The 25,939-nt window shown below is 34.4% G+C and overlaps 1 protein-coding gene across 8 annotated transcripts in view; it reads right to left on the reverse strand.

Annotated features, from left to right (window-relative positions):
* The window catches only part of S100PBP (S100P binding protein), a 45,605-nt gene that overhangs the window by 5,514 nt on the left and 14,152 nt on the right, over nt 1–25,939 (reverse strand). For all 8 annotated transcript variants that reach the window (XM_077150442.1, XM_077150438.1, XM_077150439.1 and 5 more), the window contains 2 exons: nt 25,145–25,248; nt 5,492–5,579 (listed from right to left, as the gene is read on the reverse strand). In XM_077150442.1, the coding sequence (XP_077006557.1) occupies nt 5,492–5,579; nt 25,145–25,248 (192 nt within the window). The remainder of the gene's footprint in view (nt 1–5,491; nt 5,580–25,144; nt 25,249–25,939) is intronic.

Genomic DNA, 25,939 nt, shown 5'->3' on the forward strand with positions numbered 1-25,939 from the left:
CACCGACTGATTTTCTTATGTTGAACTATCCTAACGTTCCTGGAATAAATCCCACTTGGTCATGGTGTATAATCCTTTTAATATACTGTTGGATTCAATTTGCCAGAGTCTTGTTGAGGATTTTTGCATCTATATTCATAAGGGATATTAGTCTGTAATTTTCTTTTCTTCTTCTCTCTTTATCTGGTTCTGTTATCTGGGTAATGCTGGCATCATAGAATGAGTTAGGAGGTAAACCCTGTATTCTATTTTTTCGAACAGTTTGAGAAGGCGTGTTATTCTTTTTCAAATGTTTGGGAGAATTCAGCAAAACCATCCAGCCTCAGGCTTTTCTTTGTTGGGAGGTTTAATTACTTATTCAATCTTTTTACTTCTTACAGATCTGTTGAGATTTTGTTTCCCCTCGTGTCAGACAAAGTAATTTGTAAGTTTTCTAGGAATCTGTCCATTTCATCCAGGTTTTCTAATTTCTTGGCATTCAGTTGTTTACATTACCCTCTTTATAACTCTTTTATTGCTGTAAGGTCAGTAGTACTATCTCCACTTTCATTCCTGATTTTAGTTATTTGTGTTCCCCCTCTTTGTCTTTACCTATCTGGCTAAAGGTTTGTCAATTTTATTGATCTTTTCATAAAACCAACTTTCGGTTTTATTGATGCTCTCTATTGTTTTTTCTATTGTTCATTTCATTTACCTCTGCTCTAATCTTTACTATTTTCTTCCTTCTACTATCTTGGGTTTAGTTTGCTCTTCTTGTTCTAGTTTATTTAGGTGTGAAGGTAGATTATTGATTTGTGATCTTTTGTTTTTTTTTTCTTTTGATCTTTCTTTTTTTAATGTTGGCATTTAGAGCTATAAATTTCCCTCTCAGCACTACTTTTACTGAATGCAAAAGTTCTGATATGTTGTGTTTTCCATTCATCTCAAGATATTTTCTCATTTCCCTTGTGAGTTCTTCTTTGAATCATTGGTTATTTACTAATGTATTGTTTCATTTCCATATATTGGTAAATTTTCCAATTTTCCTTGTTATTAAATTCTAACTTTATTCCATTGTGCTCTGAGAAGACAGTTTGTATGATTTCCAGTACTTTAAAATTTATTAAGATTTGATTTGTAACCTATCATACTGTCTATCCTGGAAAATATCCCACGTACTTGAGAGGAATGTGTGTGTTCTACTGTTGTTGGGTAGAGTGTTCTATATATATATCCATTAGATCAAGTTGGTGAATAGCATTGCTCAAGTCCTCTATTTCCTTATTCTGTTTAGATCGTCTATCAATTATTGAAAATGATGTGCTGAAGTCTCCAACTCTTATTGTAGTACTACGTATTTCTACTTCAATTCTGGGAATTTTTACTTCATTTATTTTGGGGCTCTGTTGTCAGTCTATATATGTTAATAATCATTATATCTTGTTGCTGGATTGAATCTTTTATCAGTATAAATATCCTTCTTTGTCTCTTGTAATCTTTTTTAACTTCAGCTCTATTTTGCCTGACAATAATATAGCCACCCTGGCTCTCTTTTGATTTGCATGGAACACATTTTCCACTCTTTTACTTTCAACCTCTTTGTGTCTTTGTACCTAAAGTGAGTCTCTTGTGAACAGCATATAGGCAGATCATGCTTTTTCATCCAGTCTACCAATTTCTGCCTTTAAATAGCGGAGTTTATTTCATTGACGTTTTTTGTTTATTTTTCAGAGGTTTATTGACCAATAGATTGTTTTTTTTTGTTTGACATTTCTAAACAAGATTAAAAAAAAAAAAAGAAGCATAGTATATTAGCTCCATGGGTTAACTGACATGTAATTTTAGAGACTGTAAGCTAGGCCCACACTGACCTGAATAAATTCACTGATAATCTGTCCTAAGAATATTGTTCTTCTGTCACATACCATGGAGGAAATAAACAATGAAATGCTTTCTTTATCTTCATATTTCCTCTGGGCATGATGAAAAAGTATAACCATGCACTGTAGAAAGGTCCAGGCATACCCATTTAGGCTGACTTAGGTGGTTACTCCCTGCTCTAGGCAATGGACTTGTCAAGACATTCCCAGTGCAGCCTTGGAAGTGGCTCCAGCAGAACCATGAAAGGGCTGCAGTCAAGGGCAGAGGCCAAGGCTCTGTAAAGGCTTCTCTTGGGGCCTGATGAAACACAGAGGACATTTTGCTTCTCTTCAAATGCTCTCCGACATGCCTGTAATCCAATGACATTTAAAGTAGTAACTGAGAAGGAAGGATTTACTTCTGCATTCAGCTATTTGTTTTATGTTATGTCTTGAATATTTTTTGTTCTTCAATTGTCCCATTATAATTTTTTTTTTTTAATTTAGTTGCTTTTTTGTAGTGTACCATTTTGACTCCCTCCTTTCCTCTTTTTTCTCTATATATTTTTTAGTTATTTTCTTACTGGTTTACCTTTGTAAATTACAGTGCAACTCTTATAACAACATAGTCAACTAGTACCACCCTAGTTTCAGTAGTATATAAGCTCTCTACTCCAAAATGTTTTTTGTCCCCCTTTATATTATTACTGTATCAGATTATATCTTCATACATTGTATGCCCATTAACATAGACTTAAAATATTATTTTACACAATTGCCTATTAAATCATATGGGAGGGAACAGTTACAAACCAAAAGTATGGTAATACACTATTTTATAATTACCTATGTAGTTACCTTTTACCAATGTTCTTTATTTCTTATGGTTTTGAGTTACTGTCTAGTGCCCTTTTATTTCACCCTGAAGGATGCCCTTCAGCATTTCTTGCAGGGCAGACCTTCTGGTAATGAACTCTTTCAGCTTTTGCTGATCCATAAATATCTTAATTTCTCCTTGATTTTTGAAAGATAACTTTGTTGGGTATAGAATTCTTGGTTGAAAAATCTTTTTTCCTTAAGGATTTAAATGTAATCCCATTGTCTTCTGGATTCCATGGTTTTTTGATGAGAAATACACAGTTAATCTTAGTGGGAACCCCTTGTATGTAACAAGTTGCTTCTCTCTTGCTGCTTTCAAAATTTTCTTTTTGTCTTCGGATTTTGACAAATTTGCTATAATGTGTCTTCATGTAGATCTCTTGGAGTCTTTCCTGTTTCAAGTTCGTTGAGCTTCCTAGATGTGTATATTCATGTCTTTTACCAGATTTGTAAAGTTTCCTACCATTATTTCTTCAAATACTTTTTCTGCCCCTTTTTTTCTCTTGTCTTTCTGGGACTCCAGTGAAGCATATATCATTATGCCTGATGGTTCCCTACAGGTCCTGCAAGCTCTGTTCATTTTTCTTGATTATTTTTTCTTTCTGCTCCTCACATTGGATAATTCAATTGTCTTGTCCAAATTTATGACCCTTTCTTCTGCCTGTTCAAATCTGCCACTGATTCCATCTAATGAATTTTTCATTTCAATTACTGTACTTTGTGGCTCCAAAATTTTTTTTTTTTATAATTTCCATCTCTTTTTATTTTGTTCAGATAACATTCCTCTGATTTCCTCTAGTTCTTTGTATATAGATTCCTTTAGCTCACCAAACATCTTTAATATACTTGATTTAAAAAGTCTTCAACTAATAGTATGAGTTTCTTCAGGGATGGTTTCTGGCAAATTCTTTTTTTCCTATGAATGGGCCATACTCTGTTTCTTCGTGTGTCTGTAATTTTTTTTTGTTGAGAACTGACATCCTGAGCATCATGTTGTTATCACCCTGGAAATCTAGTTCTCCTACTCCTCTGGGATTGTGGTTTTATTGTTGTTTTTGAGGGCTGGAGACATCAATTTGTGACTTCTTCAAACTAATTTTGCTCCCAAACAGGGAATAGAAAGAGAAAAGAGAGAGAGAAAAAAGTTCTGCCATTTTAAGACTTCTCTGCCACTCTTCCCTGAGGGGAGTTGGAACAAAGGCCATCCTCAGAGCTGGCCCTCCAGTGATCTGAAGTAGCTAATCAAAAGCAGTGATCAGAGATCAGACAACACAATCTGGGATTTTGAAAGTGTAGATCCTTATAGTCCACCCTGGCATTAGCAAGCTGCACCATCTGGGCTATAGTTCCCACTGCTGCCTGCCATGCATCTGAGTTTATGGGAGCTGGAAGCTGTTGCAAAGAGGATGAAATTCACTGCTATTTGCCACAATTTACTAGCCTCTTCCTCCAGCTCTTCTCTGGATGTGGCACAGTATTCTATTAGACTCTAGAGTTTTAAAATAATTGGTTCAGACAGTTCCTATCAGTCTAAAGTTGTTTTGGTAGAGGGACTAATTACAGGAGCTTCCTATTCTGCTGTGTCCCCACAATCTGCTCTGGGAAGCCCTACCCCCCTCCCAGCTTAATGATTTAGAATTTCTCAAGTCAGGACTTGGCCATCTATATTTTCAGAAATCTACATAGGTGAGTATAAGGAGTAGCTAGGTTGAAAATAATTATAACAGTACCTGACTTTTATCTAGTCCTGTGTTTAAGTACTTGCTGAATTCTTTATACAGCTCATTTTATTTAATGCTAGAGATAATCCTATGAGGAAAGTATTCTCATTAACTTCTTGTGCAGATGAGAAAACCAAGACTCAGGTTCAGTAACTTTCCCAAGGCCACATAGTAGAGTAAGTAGAGGAGGCTAGATTTGAACTTGCATCTCTCTGACCTGAGAATCTATCTGAGAGCTATTATAACTCCACTGAGAACTGCTGTCATTTTGGCAACTACGGAGGAAACACTCAGTGTAAAGGCCCTAGGATGGGCACATGTTTGACATGTATGAAAAACAGCAAGGAAGCCAATATGATCAGAGCAGAGTGAGCAAAGGGAAAAGAAGCAGGAGATGAGTTCGATGAACTAAAATGTCAACTTAGGCCAAAGCATACAGGCTCTTGTAGGGGATCATGAGGATGGGATGATGTGAGATGGGAAGCTGTTTGAAAATTTTGAGCAAAGGAGTGATAAAATCTGACTGATGATTTAAAAGAATGTCTTTGAGTGCTGAGTTAAGATTTGTAGCCTGGCAAGGGCAGAAGCAGGGAGACTACTTAGGAGACTATTGCAATAATCCAGGTGAAAATGATAAGAAATGGTTAGGTTCTGAATATATTAAATGTAGAACTTATAGGATTTGCTGAGTCAAGGATGACTCCAGGTTTTTGAGAACTGAATCAAAGAAAATGAATAAATCTGTAAACCACACTGCATCAAATATCCAGATTTCAGAACCAGAAAGGATCTTTGACATCGATTAGTTTAATATCTTTATTTTACTTATGTGAAGACCAGAGAAATAAAGGGGCCTGATCAAAATCAGAATACAGGTAGTTAAAAACTGCAAAGCTAGGAACAAAACCCAGGTTTCCTGAATATTAGTGCCAGTTCTTATCCCATTATACTCTACCTCTGGAATTAAACAACAGTTATAACCCCAACTTCCTACCATATTCCTCCTGTAGCCAAATCCTACCCCTTTCCTCTTCTTTCTAATCACTCACTCACCGCATGGTGAGGTCCGAAGGATGCTTCCATTTTTGGTTCTGCATATGATGCACTTGATCCATCAAGGCACATAGCTCCCCCAAGGGACCTGTGATACAGAAGGAGAGCAGTTAGAAAGCAACTCAGTGAACTTCCATGTTAGTTTAGGCCAAAGCACGTGCTTTCAGGGAATGGGAAAATAGACTTAATACTGTCTACTCAGGATTATCACAAGCACTCAGTGCAAAAACTACATGCCAGAGAGGAGGGCTTATTTGAGAATGATGATGACAAAGTAATAATGGCAGCCACTCCTCATTCACTCAACATTTATTCAGCTCCTACATGTGAGGGACTTTACTGGCCCCTGGGAATATAACAGAGAACCTACCCTACAGGAGACAGGTGATTCCAAAACTGTGTGATAAAGTATAGTGATAGAAGGGATAAAGGCTATTATACAAGCAGAGAAACTAGGCGGAGGGGTTTAGAGGAAGCCCCCTCCAGGGGAAGTAAACTGTGAGCAGGGATCTGAAGAATATAGAGAAGTTTCTGAAGTAAACAGAGATGGGAGGAGGGGATGTCCCAGCAGAGAAAAAGCTAGAGACATGGACAGCATAATACACCGAATAATAAGAGTTTAGAACAGATGGAGGTTGGGGCCTACTTGCCAACAAGAGAAAATACTAGTAGCAAATTCTCAAAATATGGGAGCCTAGGCAGAAAAAAGGAATAAAGAAAGAAAGAGCAAGAGAAGAAAGAAGGAAAGAGAGAAAGAAGGGAGGGTGAAAAGGAAGAAAGAGAGGAAGGAAGGAAGGGAGGGACAAAAAGGGGGAAGAGAGGCGGGAAGGAAGAAAAAAAAAAAGGAAGGGGAGAGAGAGAGTGAAAAAGAAAGGGAGGCAGCAAGAAAGGATGGAAGGAAGAAAGAAAGGAGGGGGAAAGGAAGGTAGAGGGAGAGAGAAAAAAAGGGAAAAAAAAAGAAATAAGCTATTAACATCATTTTAGAGATGGGTAACTGTGACTCAGGAAGGTGAATTTGCCTTAGGCAGAGGTTAAATCAGGATTCAACTAGCTCCTGTTTGACTCCATGCTCTCTTCACTATGCAATAATGCTAATTTTCCACTTAAGGGGTGAAAACCAAGGGAAGTGGAAATAATCACTAGTTAAGTAATAAATTCCTTAGATCAATGGTTCTCAAACTTTAAACATGGATCACAATTAGCTAGAGCTATTGTAAAACAGATCGCTGGGCCCTAACCCCAAAGTTAATGATTCTGTAGGTCTGGGGTGGTACCTAAGAATTTGCATTTCTAACCTCTATGACTCTGGGTGAGTCATTTTACATCATTGAGTCTCACTACATTCAATTATGAAATGTGGACAATAATATTTACCTGAAAGTATTAAGAATATTATACATAAAAAGCCTAGCACATTGGCTGGCCCATAGTAGGTGTGCAATAAGTGGTAGCTATTACTGTTAAGGCATTATAGACTTGAGCCTCTGTTAATTTGCAAAAACTTTTCAAATCTTATGACAATCAGCTACCTTCTATTTGTCAGGAATGTTTATTAAATGGATTGTTTCACATATAAACTTTGACATGTTTTACAGAACTCAGCAGAAATTTTCTTGTAACCATAATAAGATGATACTTTTCAGGAAAAATTCATATTCAATAGATTAAAAATAAAAAATTTATGTATGTTAAAAAAAGCACAAACAAGGAAAAAGGACAAGTGAAATAATGGTTGGCAAAGGTTAACTGTCCTTATTATGCAAAATTAAATCCCCTCATAAAAACAAACAAAAAAGGAGGCCAAGGGCATGAATAGGCAATTCACAAAAGAAATACAAATGATCAATAAACATAATGAAAAGATGTTCAATCTCACTAATGTACAAAGAAAACATATTATGCTCACTCCTTGAGAAGGAAGTATAAATTAGAAATGAGCTTCCTCTTTAAGAAGGGAAGTAAATTTTGATTAGAAAATTCCTTACTTGCTGGATTTGTTAGGCTAAGATTAAAAGTCTCAGTTCAAATTGCCTTTTCCTATACACTACTTTCATACCACTAGCACTCTGTTCCCTCCAGCCCCTCATAAAGGATGTTTCAGTCATAGGGAAGGGGGAATCAGCTTTATAAATATTTCAAGGTACATTTTTCCTGTCAAAGTCTCACAAAAGGAGAGCTGGCCAGATATGGAAATTCTGGTGTCAAATCTCAAAATGGAACCACCACAAGACTGTCTATAGACCATGTCCTTCAGCTTACTCATCTCTTACTACCTGGATTCTGTGAAACTGCCCCAGCAATGGAGATTAAAGATATATTATAAATGCCCAGCAAAAAAATCTGTTCATTTTAAATCAAGTACAGAAAAAAAACTGGTAGATTAGGCCCAAGGAGGCTTCAAATATTCAGCCTGATCAAGGACATAATCCAGCAGCAAAAGCAGGTACTATTTATCAGTATTGTCCAATGTACTTTACATAAATTAAATCATTTGTCCCTTATAACAATCCTATGAAGTTGCGGTACATACTATTATAATTCCCCATTTTACAGAGGAAGAAACTGAGGCAACAAAAAAAGGTAATTTGTTCAAGGTCATACAGATACTGGCAGAGTCGAAATTCCAACAATACAAATTACATTATATTATAATCATATAATTATTATAGGGTACAGTTTCTCTAAAATTTTTTCTGGGACTGATGTTTCATAACTGAGATTACAAAGCAAGAATTATATCATACTATGTCTCGCGTATACCTGTGGTACCTGGTACAGCACTGGGTAAGCATACAGGGGCTAAATAATTACTTGACTCAAGGACCAACAAAGCTAGTTTTCATCAGAATTAAGAACTTACTAAGGTAACCCTTACTATTAATAAGACTTAATGATCAAGAAATAATAATGGGAACTAACATCTATCAGGCACTTACTACATGCCAGACACTTTGCTAATAGCTTTACATGTATCCTGTCATTTAATCCTAACAATCATATGAAGCAAATACCAGAATCTCCATTTTATTCGTGAGAAAATGGAAACTTAGAAAGGATTCTCATCTACCATCTAGTAAACTGGAAAGCCACTATTCAAACTCAGGTAGGCCTAATAATCAAAAAATCTTATTTTTAGCCCACAGATTCAACCTCTGCTTCCTCCAAAGTTAGATGCTAACGAGAACAGAGACAGAGTTGAATTTTGTCTTCTTTTCAGAGTCTATGTAACAGATGGGCTCTCTTGAACCAACAATCAGTACCATGGATTTATTTTAAGTTGTGACTAAAAGGTGGTGAAAACTGTCCTTTGTTTTGTGACTAAGAATTAAATTCATCTAAGAATTAAATTAGGAGGTAAAAACCCCAACATTTCAGAAATGTGACCAATAATTATCTAAACCTTAATTTATAAATATGTAGCTGACAAGTTTTGGGAAAAATCCAGCCTAGTAACTTTCTTTAATAAAGTTGACAGTGAATCAATTGTTATGTTAGAGTGGAAGAGAATGGATGATACTGTTATGCCAGTGGCCCTTCTGAATTGATTTTACAAATCATCATACTTTGTACCACATGACCCTTACTCAATCAAGTGTGGCACATGACCCAAGGACAGAGACTCTCTGGGCTAGTTAATGACCTAGGAGGTGGCCTGGCACCAAGAGACCATTAAGTGAATCAATCTGAACTTCTTCTCTGGAATTTGAATTTGAGATTTAATGAGGAAAGAAAGAAAACAGCACACAGAGCTCCAAGAGGAACAGTCACTTAGGTAATCCATAGAGAGCAGCAAAGACACTAGTCAGAAAAAAAAGATCAGAGATATCAGAATCACTAAATCAGCAGAGACAACCTGAAGAGGAAACAAAGGCAGTCATTTCCGAGGAGGCACAAAGGCTGGTTCTATAGCTTATTTTTTTTACTATGAGGCCTGGCTATATTATTGAGAGTACAGTCTTCCTCTTTTCCTATAAATTCTTACACCCAGTTACTTGAAGGCAATCAAAATGTCTCTATTCTGTGTAACCTAAAATACTTAACACAGGGAAGGAAATGGAGAGGGAAGAAAAGAAAAACTGTGCTTCAGGAGGCATAGGCTACTGCTTTTATAAATAGATTAATAAAATAGGAATATAAAGGAAAAAAAGATTAAAAAGCAAGATTGCAAATCTGTCACTTCTAAATGTAGTACCAATCTTGATTCTGATTTTCCTTCTAAACCAGACAAAAAAGCAAAATAAGGAAACAGGAATCACTAAATAACTCATTTGTGAAGTGGCGTATTACATAGGGGATACTGATTGCTATATGAATATCCTCAACAGACATGCCAAATGCAGCATCAAAATTTACATAGTCATTGCTGCTTACAACCTTCAGTAAAAGTCAAAGACTTCCACTTCTAGCCATGATGAATGGGATTCAATCTCTCATTGTAAACAATTAGAAACTGGGCAAAATATATAAAACAACTGCTTTCAGACTATGTTTTTCAGACCTATAGTTGTGATCCCTAAAGGAAAGAAAACAATTGAGATGAATTTTGAAACTTTTTGTGAGGTTATGAGTCTATAATCATTTCAAAATAAAATCTTAAAAATGAAGGGGAAATAAAACTTTTCTAAAAAATATAAAAACTGAAACTTCATCACCAGCAAATCTGTACTACAAGAAATACTGAAGGAATTTCATAAGGAAAATAATACTTGATGGAAACTTAGAACTATAAAAAGGAATAAAGAATACTGTAAATGGTAAATATTTGAGTAAATATAAAAGACCATTTTTCTGATTTAAAAATGTCTTTAAAGATAACTGTTTAGGGCAGGCCACGGTGGTTCAGCCTGACATGCTGAAGACCTGGATTCAATTCCTGGTGCCTGTCCATGCAAAAAGGAAAAAGAGATAATTGTTTAAAGTAAAAATAACAACATATTGAAGGATTTGTAATAGATTTGTATGTAAAATGCATAAAAACAACAACAATGAAAAAAAACAGAAGGGAGAATTGGCAGTATATGGTTGTCAGCTCTTCCACTGTTAAGTTCAGTGGTATAATAACACCTGAAGGTAGGCTGTGGTAAGTTAAAAACGTGTATGGTAAACCACAGAATAATAGTTTTCAAACTGTGGTCCAAGGATCCCTGGGGGTCCCTGAGACCCATTTGGGGGTTCAAAAGTCAAAATTATTTCTATAACAACACTGAGATGTTATTAAAATATAATTTGTTTCCAATTGCATTCTCACACATGAACAAAGAATTTCCCACAAGTTATATGACATGATATGGAATGCATAGTAAGATACAAAAAATCAGTAGTCTTTCATTAAGCCAGACATTAAAAAGACTTGCAAAAATGTAAAATAAAACCACTCTTCTCCCTAGATATTTTTTGAAAATAGCTATTTTCAATGAAAATGTTATTAAAATGTAATGGGCTTATTATTATCTAAAAATGTATCTTAAAAAAGTAACAACTTATCAGTTCTAATTTTTAATATGGTCGAATGTCAATAGATGTCACTGACACAAAACACTTTGGGGTCCTCAATAATTTTTAAGAGTACAGATAATTTTTAATAATGTAAATGGGTCCTGAGATAAAAAAAGTTTGAGAAGTGCTACCCTAGAACAACCACTAAAAAATCAAAATAAAGTGGTATAGATAATAAGCCTATTAAGGAGATAAAATGGCATACAAAAAATAACTCAATCCAAAAGAAGCTAAGAAAAAAATAAAAGAAGCAACAAAGAACACAAACACAAATAGAAAACAAATACCAAGCTGGTAGATTTAAACCTAATCATATTGATAATTACATTAAATGTGAATGGACTAACACTCCAATTAAATGACTGAGATTGTGACAGTAGGTAAAAAAGCAAGATAACCGTCTAAAAGAAATCACTTTAATCATGAACACAGGTTAAAGAAAAAGAAAGTGTATATAATAAAATAATCAGTCAAAAGAAATATTATATATATATCATATAAACCTTAGTTAAAAGAAAGCATGAATGGCTACATTAATATCAAAACAGACTTCAAAAAAAGGAACATTACTAGGGATAAAAACCGATATTTAATAATGATAAAGGAGTCAATTTAAGAAGAGGATATAATAATCCTAACTGTGTATGCATTCAGCAGTAGAGCTTCATATGTAGCATTCAACAGCAGAACTTCAAATACATGAGGCAAAAACTGACCAAAAAAAGAAATAGATAGATCCACAATTACAGTTGGAAGGATGAACACTCCCCTTTGAATAAGAAAATCTTGACAGATACAAAAGAACTGAATACTACCATCAACCAGAAAAACCTTATTGACGTTTAAACACTTTTTCCTAATGATTCTTTTCAGGTGTACATGGAGCATTCATTAAGATAGACCATATATGAGGCCACAAAGTAAGTCTCAAGATATTTAAAGGACTAAAATTATACAGAGCATATTTCCCAACCACAACAGAATTGAATGGGAAATCAATAATAGGAAGATATCTGGAAAATTCCCAAATATTTGGAAATTAAGCAATACACTTCTAAATAACCCATAGGCAAAGGAGAAATCACAGTGGAAATTAGAAATTACTTTGAAATTAATGAAAATGAAAAATGTAATATTTTAAATTTTGTGGGATGCAGCTTAATAGTGCTTAGAGGGAAAGCTACAACTTTAAAATTTTAAAACTTTTAAAATTGTATAATATACATACAAAGCAAAGAAAGAAAGGAAGTAGTAATTTTCAAAGCACGCTTCAACAAGTACTTACAGAACAGATCCCAGAGTTTGTCACGGGCTCTATTCCATTGCCTGATTTTTTCCTCCTAGCTACTCTAAAACACTAGAGGCTAGAAGGAATATTAATATAGTGATTCCGCTGCCTTACTTGTCTGTTAAATCCCATTTTCTCTATTTTATCTCTTCCTTCTCCTTTAATCCTTCTCCCAATCTATAGGGATCTTTGGGCAATGCCTGTTCTGATTTTTTCATGTTGAGCAAGGGTGTCCATACTGAAGGATAGGGGGTCGTAATTAACTGATAATCCTGGAAAGGCTGGTCTCTCTGGGTTTCAGGAGTTATCTGGTCTAGAAACCCTCTGGGAATTTTATGTTCCAGGAAGGCAAACATAGTACATGAAATCTTTATGGAGTCTCAGTTCAAGCCCTAGGTATTCTTAAGAGTCAGTAGGAGTGATGTTGATTGGGGCTTAGCAAACCATGGCAATTAACACTAACTGAATCTGCATAAGAGGAAAACTCCAACTTTAAATGCTTATAGAAAATAGAAAGATCTCAAATCAGTTACCTAAATATCCACATTATAAAGCTAGAAAACAAGAGCAAAAAAACCTAAAGTAAATGTATAACACAGCAAATCTTATGGTGGACAATGTCCATGATTAAAGGTACAAATATAAAAAAAGCTCTTTCATGAACTAGAGCAATTATATGACACTATTATAAGGAGGAAATAATAGAAGAGTATATGGAGAAAAATGTACCTATTGCATTTTATTATTGTTATGAGTTAACAATAGTATTTTAATACTCCTTCATCAATAGTAACAAATGTACCACACCAACATTATGAGTCAATAATATGGAGGGATAAGGAGTATGGGAGGATTAGGGTTTTCTGGAATAATGAAAATGTTCTAAATTTGATCATGGTGTTGTATGCACAACCATGTGATGATACTGTGAACCAGTTACTGTGTACTTGGGAAGGTTTCTATGCTGTGTGAATATATCAATAAATTGCATTAAAAAAATAAGTGGAAGAAAGGAAATACTAAAGATAAGTGAAGGAATCAATGAAAAAGAAAACATAATAGCCAAAAACAATATAGAAAAATAAATAAAACTGAACATTTACTTGGGGGGTGGTGTCAGTAAAACTGATAAATCTCTAGCTAGACTGGTTCAAGGAAAAGATACAAATTATTAATATTATGAATGAAACAAAAAACATCACAACAGATCCTACAGTAAATGACGAAAAATAAGGGAACATTATGAATAACATTATGTCAATAAATTCATCAACTTAGATGAAATGGACAAAGTCCTCGAAAGATGCAAATTAGCAAAACAGACTCAATAAAATAAAGAAAATCTGAAAAAATCTGTATCTTATTACATTCGTTGTTAAAAACCTTTCCAAAAAGAAAACTCCCAGTCTAAACAGCTTCATTGATGAAGTCTATCTAACAGTTAAGGAGGAAATAATACCAATTCTACACAAACTAAGAAAAAAAGGAGAAAACACTCCCCAACTCATTTTATGAAGCCATCGGTTACCATGACATTTAAAATAGAGGACGATAATACCAGAAAATTATAGACTAATACTCCTCAAAGACAAGACATAAAATACCTTACAAATTATTAGCAAGTGAAACTCAGATAGACAGATAGACAGATAGATAGGTATAGATAGCACATCAAGACCAAGAGGATATATCCCAGGAGTGCAAGTTGGTTTAACATTCAAAAATCAATAAATGTAATTTGCCATATTAACAAAATAAAGGAGAAATACCATATGACCTCCTAAGTAAATGTAGCAAATACATTTTCCAAAACTTATCACCTATTCATAATAAAAACTCTTACCAAACTATTAAGAGGGGAACTTCCTCAACCTGATAATAGGCATTCATGATAAACTTTCAGCTAGTATCATACTTAAATGTACTAGTGTGCAATAAGGCAAGGAAAAGAAATAAAAGGCTTATGGATTGGAAAGGAAGAAATAAACTGTCTTTTTTGCATATGATATTATCAAGTAACATTAAAAATCCTAAGGAAACTATGAAAAAGTTACCAAAACTAATTGGTGAATTTTGCATGGTTACAGGATATAAGGTCAATGTACAAAAATCAACTTATTTCTATATGCTAGCAATGACCAACTGGAAACTGAAATTCTAAAACTTAGTTTTTATGATAAGCATAAAAAAGTATTAAATACTTAAGAATGAATTTAATAAAATATGCAGTAGACCTACACAATAAAAATTATAAAATGTGGCTGAAAGAAATTAAGGAAGACATAAATAAATGGAAAAACATTTCATGTTCAGGGACTGGAAGGCTCAATATTGTTATGATGTCAATTCCCTCCAAGCTGATCAATAGGCAGTGCAATCTCAAGAGACACCCCACAGATGTTTTTGAACAAACTGACAAACTGGAGTTGATTCTAAAAAAATAATAATAATAAATTTAAAAAAAAAGGAAATCCAAAGTCCAAAGAACTAAAACAATTTTAAGACTTACCACAAAGCCATAGTATCAAGAGAGCGTGATACTGGCATAAGAAAAGACATACATCAATGGACCAGGATAGAGAATTAAAAAATAAACCCACAGAAGAGATAATCTTTTCAACAAATAGTGCTAGAAGAATTAGATATCCATTTAGAAAAAAAAAAAGAACCTACACTTTTACCTAACTACAATACACAAAAGTTAACTTTAAATGGATCGCAGACTTGATGGTAAAAACAGAACTATAAAATTTCTAGAAGAAAATATTCATGACCTTGGACTAGGCAAAGATTTTAAATGAGATCCTAAAAGCAAGAAATATGAAAGAAAAATTGGTAAATTGGATTTCATTAAGAGTTCTGCTCTTTGAAAGCAAGTATTGGTGAGGATGTGGAGAAATAGGAACACTCATTCATTGTTGGTAGGAATGTAAAATGGTGTAGCTGCTGTGGAAGACAGTGTAGCAGTTCCTCAGAAAGTTAAATACAGAATTAATATATGGCTCAGTATATCCCACTCCTAGGTATGTATCCCAAAAAACAGGTACTCAAACATGTATGTACACATATGCTCATAGCAGCACTAACCAAAATAACCAAAAGTTGGAAGCATCCCAAGTATCCACCAACCAATGAATGGATAAATAAAATACGGTACAAAGACACAATGGAATATTATTCAGCTGTAAAAAGGAATGAAGTTCTGATATATACAACAATATGGATGAACCTTGAAGACATCATTTTGAGTGAAATAAGCCAGACACAAAAGGACAAATACTGTTATGATCTCACTGATATTAACTAGTTATAATAAGCAAACTCACAGAGTCAGAATCTAGAATATAGGTTATCAGAGCATGGGGTCAGGGTAGGGAATAGGGAGTTAAGGGTTAAAAGGTACAGAGCTCCTATTTGGGATGATGGAAAAGTTTTGGTATAGATGGCGGTAATGGTAGCACAACATTGTGAACATAATTAACAGCCCTGAATTATATATTTGAATGTGCTTAAATGGGGAATTTTAGGTTGTATATATGGTACAAGAATAAAATAAAATTTAAAAAAATCATGGAATTGCACAACACAGTGAACCTTAAGTTAAACTATGGACTATAGTTAATAATACAATTACAAAAATGTGCTTTCATCAATTGTAACAAATGTACCAAACCAATGCAAGGTGTTTAATAATAGGGTGGCATATGAAAATCCTGTACTTTATTTTATGCACGATTATTCTGTAAACCCACAACTTCTCTAATAAAAAAAAAGACCAATTTTAAAAAAATCATATATCCTCTAACCAAGTAATTTCTTACTCATTTTGAGTGAGATTTCACTCATTTTTCCCAATGTAGGCAGATGTTGTTGTGATCAATAAAATACAAAAAGAAATGAATGCTGAGGAGTGTGCTATCATGGATGGAAGGCCACAGCACCCAGCCAGCAGATTTCTCAGGCTTTAGAACATTCAGTATTCAATGAGACTGAATATTTAGGACATTCAATATTTAATGAATATTCAACGAGAGGTTGACTAAGATCATGTCTGGAATTCGAAAGAAAAACCAATGAGATCTTGCTATAAGTGCATGATGCTAAAGTATCTAGTATAAAAACAGAAAGTCAAATTAAAGAGCTAGAGAAGAAAGTCTGTAAAAGAGAAAGAAGGTGTGGCCTCTTGGAGGAGAAAAACGCCTGCATATCCCAAAAATACAAGAGCCAAAATTGTTTGGCAAACTATAAACCCTTGAGCACAGTTAACTCTCTGTAGGAGAGTTAGCCCACTGTGCTCAGATTGAGTCAAGAGAAGACAACCTGAAGACCTAGCAAACAGGCTGCAATTCTCCAGCCCATCTCCTGCCCCTACATATCAATACAGTATATGGAAAGGAAAAGAGCAGTTCTCGTCATCCAGGAGCTGGCCTATACCCACAGCAAACTTGTGGTGTTCTCCTGGTGAAAATAAACAATTCAAGAGAACATCAACATCAAACAGGACCACCACATGACCATGACAAAAATAATTCCACTCTGTAATCCTGTCTGAACACAGATAACAGATGAACCATGTCCAATCCACAAAATAGCAACCATCCCCCTCTTTCAGCCTCTAAATGCAAATGCTGCTTTTAATTAATTTTTTTAAATACCAAAAAACACCAAACAAACATAAACATTCTTAACTTTTGATCATTCCGTTCTACATATATAATCAGTAATTCACAATATCATCACATAGTTGCATATTCATCATCATGATCATTTCTTGAAACATTTGCATCTATTCAGAAAAATAAAATGGAAACAGAAAAAAAATGTATACATACCATACCCCTTACCTCTGCACCTCACTGATCACCAGCATTTCAAACTAAATTTGTTTTAACATTTGTTCCCCCTATTATTTATTTTTATTCTGTATGTTCTGCTCATCTGTTGACAAGGTAGATGAAAAGGAGCATCAGACACAAGGTTTTCACAATCACACAGTCACATTGTGAAAGCTATATCATTATACAATCATCTTCAAGAAACATGGCTACTGGAACACAGCTCTACATTTTCAGGCAGTTCCCTCCAGCCTCTCCACTACATCTTGACTAACAAGGTGGTATCTATTTAATGCGTAAGAATAACCTCCAAGATAACCTCTCGACTCTGGAATCTCTTAGCCATTGACACTTTATTTTGTCTCATTTCATTCTTCCCCCTTTCGGTTGAGAAGGTTTTTCAATCCCCTGATAACTGATGCTTCTTTACCAATTCAGCTACAGTCTTGCTCCTAGTCTGATGTACCTAGAGATGTTTTGTTAAGATACAAATCATAGAATCATCTCTGCTTTCTATCTACACACAATCCTGAACAAACACTTCTTTTAGCCCACCCCCAAATCAACTATCCCAACTGCAAATCCGATACTAAGGCCTTTCTAACTCTTGCTGAAACATCCCAAGTTTCCATGATATTCTTTTTCTTTATGAAAGGAATAATAAATCCAATTTATGTCCAACAACAACAAAAAATTACTACTGAAAGAAGTTAAAGTGAACTGTATAAATTGAGATACTTATCATATTCATGGATCAAAAGATTAAGACGTTAATTCTCCCCAGTTTTATCTATAGATTCAAGGCAATCTCAATAAAAATCTCAAAGGTCTTTCTTGTAGAAACAGATAAGAGGGTGGGCCACGGTGGCTCAGCAGGTAAGAATGCTCGCCTGCCATGCCAGAGGACCTGGGTTCGATTCCCGGTGCCTGCCCATGTACAAAAAAAAAAAAAAGAAGAAAGAAACGGATAAGATGATTCTAAAATTCATATGAAAATGCAAAGAACCTCGAATAGCCAAAATAACTTTGAAAAACAAAAAGAAAGTTGGAAGATTCACAGACTGTAAGAATCTTATAAAGTGAAAAAAATCAAGACAGTGTGGGAATGATGTCAAGACAGACAAAGGTACAAAGGTAGTTCAACAGAAAATGGATAGGCTTTTCAACAAATGGTAAAGAAATGACTGAATATCCTGTGCAAAAAAAGTGAACTTTGATCCATACTTCACACATACAAAATTAATTCAAAATTGATCATAGAGCTAAACATAACATCTAAAGCTATGAACCTTTTGGAAGAAAATATAGGTGAAAATTTTTGTGACCTTAGTTTAGGCAAATATTTCTTAAATTCCATACCAAAGCACAATCTATAAAATTAAAAATTGATTATTTTTTATATTTGGGGTAGATGGAAATACTAGCAATTAGTGAGAGGGAGGGGTAAGGTGTATGGCATGTATAAAAACTTTTTTCTTTTTATTTTTTTTCTAGAATGATGCAAATGTTCTAAGAAATGATCATGGTGATGAATATACAATTATGTGATGATATTGTGAGTGACTGATTATATACCAAGAATAGAATGTTCATATGCTAAAAATGTTCATGTTTGTGTTACGTTTAAAAAAATAATAAAAAAAAGGAAAAATAAAAAATAATTGATTATTTTTTACTTCATCAAATTAAGAACTTCTGTTCTTCAAAAGACACTTTTAATAGAATGAAAAAACAAGTCACACGTTAGGAGAGAATATTTGTAAATTACTTATCTGACAAAGGACTTGCAATCAGAATACATAAAAACTCTCAAAACCCAATAATAAGAAAAAAACCCAATTTTTAAAAATAGGCAAAAGATATTTCACCCAAGAAGATGTACAAATTGTAAATAAGCACACGAAAAGATGTTCAACATTTCTATTTATTAGGGAAATGCAAATTAAATCCACACCTATTAGAATTATCTAAAATTAAAAAGACTAACTATACAAGTGTTGGTAAGGATGGGTGCAACTTGAATGATTCTACACTGCTGGTAGGAATGTAAAATGGTACAGCCACTCAGGAAAACTGCTTGGCAGTTTCAAAGTTATACATACACCTGCCATATGATGCAGTTACTCTATTCCTAGGTATTTACTCAAAAGAAATGAAATATATATCAATATAAAGATCTGTATGTAAATATTCATAGAAGATTTATTTATAATAGCCAAAGTTCCATTTACATGATGTGCTGGTTTGAAAGGATGTATGTCCCCTAGAAAAGCCATGTTTTAATCTAAATCCCATTTCATAAAGGTAGAATAAATCCCTATTTAATACTGTATGTTTGAAACTGTAATCAGATCATCTCCTGGAGATGTGATTTAATCAAGAGTGGTTGTTAAGCTGCATTAGGTGATGACATGCCTCCACCCATTTGGGTGGGTCTTGATTAGTTTCTGAAGTCCTATATAAGAGGAAACATTTTGGGAGATTCAGAGAGGGCAGAGCAGAACGACACAGCCATGAGAAGCAGAGGCCACGAGCCAGCAACCTTTGAAGATGAAGAAGGAAAATACCTCCTGAGGAGCTTCATGAAACAGGAAGCCAGAAGAAGCTAGCAGATGATGCTGTGTTCGCCATGTGCCCTTCCAGATGAGAGAGGAACTATGACTGTGTTCGCCATGTGCCGTTCCACTTGAGAGAGAAACCGTGAACTTCATCGGCATTCTTGAACCAAGGTATCTTTCCCTGGATGCCTTAGATTGGATATTTCTATAGACTTGTTTTAATTGGGACATTTTCTCGGCCTTAGAACTGTAAACTAGCAACTTATTAAATTCCCCTTTTTAAAAGCCATTCTGTTTCTGGTATATTGCATTCCAGCAGCTAGCAAACTAACTAAACATGACATTCAAGAATAGGCAAAACTAATCTATAGTGATAAAAATCAGAACAATGATTGCCTCTGGGCAGAGAGGGGGAATGACAGGAAAGAGGCATGGGGGATTACTGTCTGGTGACAGAAATATTCTTTATGTTGACTTGGGTGTTGGTTAGTCAGTGTATTTACTTGCCAAAGCTTACAAACTATATTCTTAAGATGTGTATATTTTACTCCAGATAATTTATACCTCAATTTTTTTCAATTCAAAAGTATTTTTTTTAAATCACAACACCTAAAATTGAATGCAAACAGAAACAAATGAAACTAATTATATACCAAACTGATAACAAACCAACACAGAGAAAATGAATGATTGTTTCAAGTAACTCTTCAACACAATACTATGGTTTGCATTCTTATTAAAAGTTTATTAGGTTTATCGTCATTAGTAAAATTGGAATTGGAATTTTAAAAGTATTTTATGTATACCATAAAAGAATGCCAATAAACTTATTAATTTTTATAAGAGAAAAGAGATAAAAATATAAATTCAAAGAAATCAACACACAATTTCCTCACGCTATTAAAGGGGGTTAGAAGTAATGATGTACAATGATAATGGGCACATCTAGCGCCCTAATCTTGTTGGCTTTTTTTTTTCATAATATCTCCCACTAAGTGGGACCAGTCTCCTTGAGAAATGGCTGATTTGGTGCCTGGGGAGCAAGCAGACAAGATGAGCTTGGGATATCTTGCTATACCAGAAAGCAAGAAGTGGTAAAAATTAATGGGTTCATGTCAAAAGGACATAAGGAGCCAGTTTAAAGAAGTTCCCATTGGTCAAGATTGGGACAATTTGAGCATCAAAAAGAATAATGACTATAATTGGTTATAACACATTAATTCTTAAAAAAATGCATGAATTCATAATGATACTAAAAAAATTTTTAACTTTATAGAAGAATGCTAGCTATGCATTGTAGAACAAATGATATATTTAGAAAATGAACATTTTATACCACCCAGTGTAGTAGCTGTTCAGGTAAGGATCATCAATGAATGCTCAAACCATTAGATAAATAGTTTTGAGAAACAGGATATTCTCTTGGTACCAAATCATCACCTTACAGATGATTTATTAATTACAAAAGGAAATACAACCTACAATGGTGATATCGACCACTCACACCTAACAAAGGAATAAAAATTGGCATCACTAATCATGGGACAACCTGTCATTAGGTATCAGATATGCCTCCTACTTTGATACAAGATAAATACACGATAGCATTTATGAATTATTCCTGCCAAAAATGTTTACTCTGAATATCATCCTGCCTTCAGACCCAACTTCCAGTGACAGGAAATACAGGGGATGAAGGAACAAGTTAAATGACACCACAAGGAAACAATCAGACAAATTCAGAATGTGGAACATTCTACAAAACAAGTGACCTAGATTAAAAGCAACTAAGGAGACAATAACCAAACGTGAACCTTGATTAGATCTTGTTTGAATAAAGTTATAAAAAGACATTTTTGGAACAACTTGGAAAACCAGAATATGGACTAGATATTAGATGCTTTTAAGAAATTATGATTAAATATAAACTGTTGTTAAACATATGAAAACATTTAACCTCAGTAATTATTAACACACGGCATATTAAAATTTACCTACCAAATTCTGACAATGAAAATTAATACAATTTTTGGGCAGGACAATCTGGCAACATGTAACAAAAGTTTTTAAAATGTTTATATACTTTACCCAGCAATTCCACTTCTAGGCATTCATCCTATAGAAATAAGAGTTGTACATAAACATTTATTGACCAGAATGTTCACTGCAGCAGTACTGATGAAAATGGATACACCCTAAATATCCAAAATGGATTAATAAATTATGTAATAGGATACTTTGCAATCATTAAAAAAATTGAAATATTTAATATGAAAAGGTCCTTATAATACATTAAGTACAAAGAAGAGCACACTACAAATATATAATTTCTCTGTATATATTCTATCTTATAGGAAAAATTATTATCCAAATGTTAGTTTTGTTATTTTTAGGGGGTGAGATGGATTTACAGGGGATTTAAAATTTTCTCTTTGCAGGTGAGAGGATCATTATTTCTATTATCTGTAAGAATAAAAAAATGGAAGAGTAAGCAAAGCCATTTTTTTTTGTGACACCAGAGGGCAAAACTAGAGACTACTATTGAAATTACAAGGAAGACAAGTATAATTCAGTGTAAGGAATAACTTTCTAATAATATTTTCTAAGCAATGAGTGGCCTGCCTTTTCAGGTAACAAGTTTTGCATTATTGGAACTCTTAGCAAAGCTGAACGGTCACTTGGAAAAGATATACAGACTAGATTTATATGTTAGGAAATCAAAAGAGAAGGTCTTAATGGTCTTTTTCTATTCTAAGAATTTATAATTTCATAAAGTTTTTTCTATTAGCTGGGATGCCAGGAAGTGGTTAAATGCTGTTAAAGACCCATGTGGCACTAAACTAAATGAAAAAGATTATACCTATATTAGAATATGGAGCTGAAGCATGATTTATAGTTACATTCTCTATCAATAATATACACATTATGAATAAAGTTGAAGGCCATTAAGCCAGTAAATGGAGAGGATTCAAACTGAATTGCCATGAACCACATCTGAATCTGTCCCCTACTAATTTTTTTGTGTTAAATAATAACATGAAGAGTTACACTTTATAAAGGTGAAACAGCACTAAACATCTCAAAAAGGAGGAGGATTAGAGCCACTGAATACTCTGTAATTCATGTATAAACGGAGGAGAGATGAAGAATATGCCACCCTCCCCTCTGCATTTGGTATATAAAATCTTAAGATTTTGGATGTATATATACTGGGTAGTAGGAAGTGACTCAGTATCACAAGAACTCAGTATCACACCAAGTTCCTAGAAGGCAGAAGGAAGCACCAGAGGTCATGGAATTTTTAGAATTGGTGATGCTGAAAATCATCAGATATCAAAAAAGGATAACCCTAAAAGATTCAATTTTTAAAAAATCAACCTTACTGTGAAAATTTTCAAACATATAAAATAATGGAGAATAGTATAATGAACTCCCATGTACCCATCATTCAGTTTCACTTATCAACATTTTGTCAGAGTTGTTTCATCTAATTCTCCAGGGTTGTTTTTTCTGCAAATTTATAAACACAAGACAGCATACTATTTTACTTATAGAAACTTCAGTTTCTTGCCAATAATAGTAAGTATTCAATAAATGTTAGTTATGGCCAGGTATTGTTCTACACATTATACTTTTATTATATACATAATTTTCACATAAGCTAGGCCTCATTATTTTCCTCATTTAACAAATGAGAAAACCAAGGCATGGTTTTACTGGCTCAAGGTCACACAGCCTTTAATAAGCAGTGTGGGGCGGGCCACGGTGGCTCAGCAGGCAAGAATGCTCGCCTGCCATGCCAGAGGATCCGGGTTTGATTCCCGGTGCCTGCCTATGTGGGGAAAAAAAAAAGCAGTGTGCCAGGATCTGGTCCCAGAAGTTAACACTTAGTCTAGACTTCACTCTCTCAACCACTACAATATGCTGCCTTTCTGCTATACTAATTATTCTAGTTATTGTAGGAAATAGGCAGCTGTGGTAATTGGAGAGGGAATAACTGCTGAATGGGAAAGATTAGAGAAGATGCTATAATGAGCAGGAACTCAACTATGAAATCTTGTGAAAGTTTCCTTTTCTAAGTGCCCCAAATGAGAAAGGAAAATATAATTGGATATCATCATTGCCAAATGTCTGGGATATAAAGGGAGAAGGTAGGTCACCTCATGGAGAGAAAAGCTCTCTTCTACAGGGCTTGAAAATAGACAAACTTCTTTTTATCTGTCTCCCCAATGAGCACGTTAGGTGGGGTGGATTATCTCTAGTTCCACCAGACCTTCAAGATAGGTCATGCAAAAAAAATCTCACAAGCAGCAGAATGCGAAATCAGTATAAATATTTGACTGTTTAATGAATTGAGTAAAAATTAAAAGGAACTAGGATAAAAAAAAATCTGACTGCTATCTCAGAGTTTTAAACCTTTCACTCAAAGACTTATAAAACAAACAAAAAAACTCAAGTAATTCAGAACTTGTCAAAAAAAAAAAGGAGATGAGGCGTTTCCTCTGATCCTTGGTAAAAAATTCTCCTAAAACGCTCCCTAATGATTTACAATTGGTTTCAAAGTAATTTAACTAATTAGCTTCTCTCTGGAGCCTCTCTAGGGCACCCTCCTCCCCCATTTCCACTCTCCTTAAATATAAGCAGAAAAGCTCCTTCCTCTTCCTCTTCTGGACTATTAACTCCCAAAGGGCTGAGATTCTTATCATAACTCCTCTTACATTTCTATCTCTAATATTTTCACCTAGCACCACTGAAGAAAGATTTGTTGAATGAATAAGGAGAGAAGCTAAATGACAAAATATGGAGTGATCTTTATGAGAAGGAATTATTTTAACAGCACCTCTCTAACCTCTGGACCTTCAGTTTTGCCCAAAAGTTTTCCTTTAGAAGTTTTTCCATGAGCCAATAGCTGAGAATGAATGATAAATGGACTACTGCCTCTTGAGGACTGAAAAATGAATCTAGCCACTTTGGCTTGCAATAGCTTCTCATGAACTAGGGAGAACTAGCTTGAAGCATCTGGAAGGTAATCAAAGACTTTCAAGAGCTTTTATTCAGATGCCAAAATGCAGGGTAGTGTTTGAAACACTTGCTTTTACCTTTAAATGCTGAAGACATCAGGGAAAATAAATAACTTCAAGTATAAAACCAATAATTACTAAGTGTGCCTGGTCATTCACTTTTACTTTTCAGACAAAAAAATCTCTAGCAAAAGTACAGGTCATTTCTACAACTACAAGGGAGGTACTTTTCATGTATTGGTATGAGTGTTCTCGGACCCCTCTCTAAAACAGGTTAAACAAACCATTTTAGGGACAATCTTGTTAGTTCCTTGAAGTGATAATTTTGAGTAAGGAAGCTATCTTTCCCATCAATTTAAGAAAATTCAAAACAACTTCCCAGCTTTAGGTACTTTACAGTGGAAAGAAAAGTCCCATCACATCTTTCACATGTCATTCTTTAGTTACCACATTACCTTGATTAGAGTCCACCGGGTCTTTTATATGAGCAATGACTCTCCTGAGATAAATTTGCTTCTGCTCTTCTAGATCTGACTGTGAAAACGTTGGAACATTAGTCCTTGAACAAAGCAAATCAGGAGGAGGAAAAAAAAAAAGTCAAATTAGAACCATGGGTACAGTACTTTACAGAGAAAAGTTACACACTGCTATTGGTTAGATTAAATAACTTTCCAGTCAAAAGTCTCTTTAAAAAGACCCAGTGACAAGAAGTATGAAGCTCAAGTTGGGTATGGAGAGAAGAAATAGATACACCTCATGCTAACAAGGCCTAGGAAGATGGAAGATTGTCTACCCAGTCCTTAGAAAAAGAAAGCATTTGTTGAGTAATTCACAATTAGGCAGAAACAGGCACTGTCATAGAGCCACAAACAAGCTGGATAAGATAGACTGAAAAAGACCAGCTGGATCTGGTAATTAGGGCAATGGTGACCTTGGTCCTTGCCCATACTGATTGCACTGTGATGAGGAGTCAGTGGGTGAAAATATTGAAATAGTAAACTTTATGTTTCAAGTAGCTTGACTTATGTTTTTTGATACAATTTCCATTGTAAGCAACTCACAAAGATTCCCTCAATTAGGTAAAAATTTTTAAAAATACAAGAAGCTGAGATTAGGGGTGGTAGTCAAAGGGCAATTTAGCCTTAACTATCTATAATGTTTTACATTTTTAAAAGCAGAATAAACAAAATATTGGTATAATCAGAATTTAAAAATAACTATAAGGAAATCAATCTAACAACCTAAGAAAC

Source organism: Tamandua tetradactyla, chromosome 2 (assembly GCF_023851605.1).
Source record: "Tamandua tetradactyla isolate mTamTet1 chromosome 2, mTamTet1.pri, whole genome shotgun sequence".
Taxonomy (NCBI): Eukaryota; Metazoa; Chordata; class Mammalia; order Pilosa; family Myrmecophagidae; genus Tamandua; species Tamandua tetradactyla.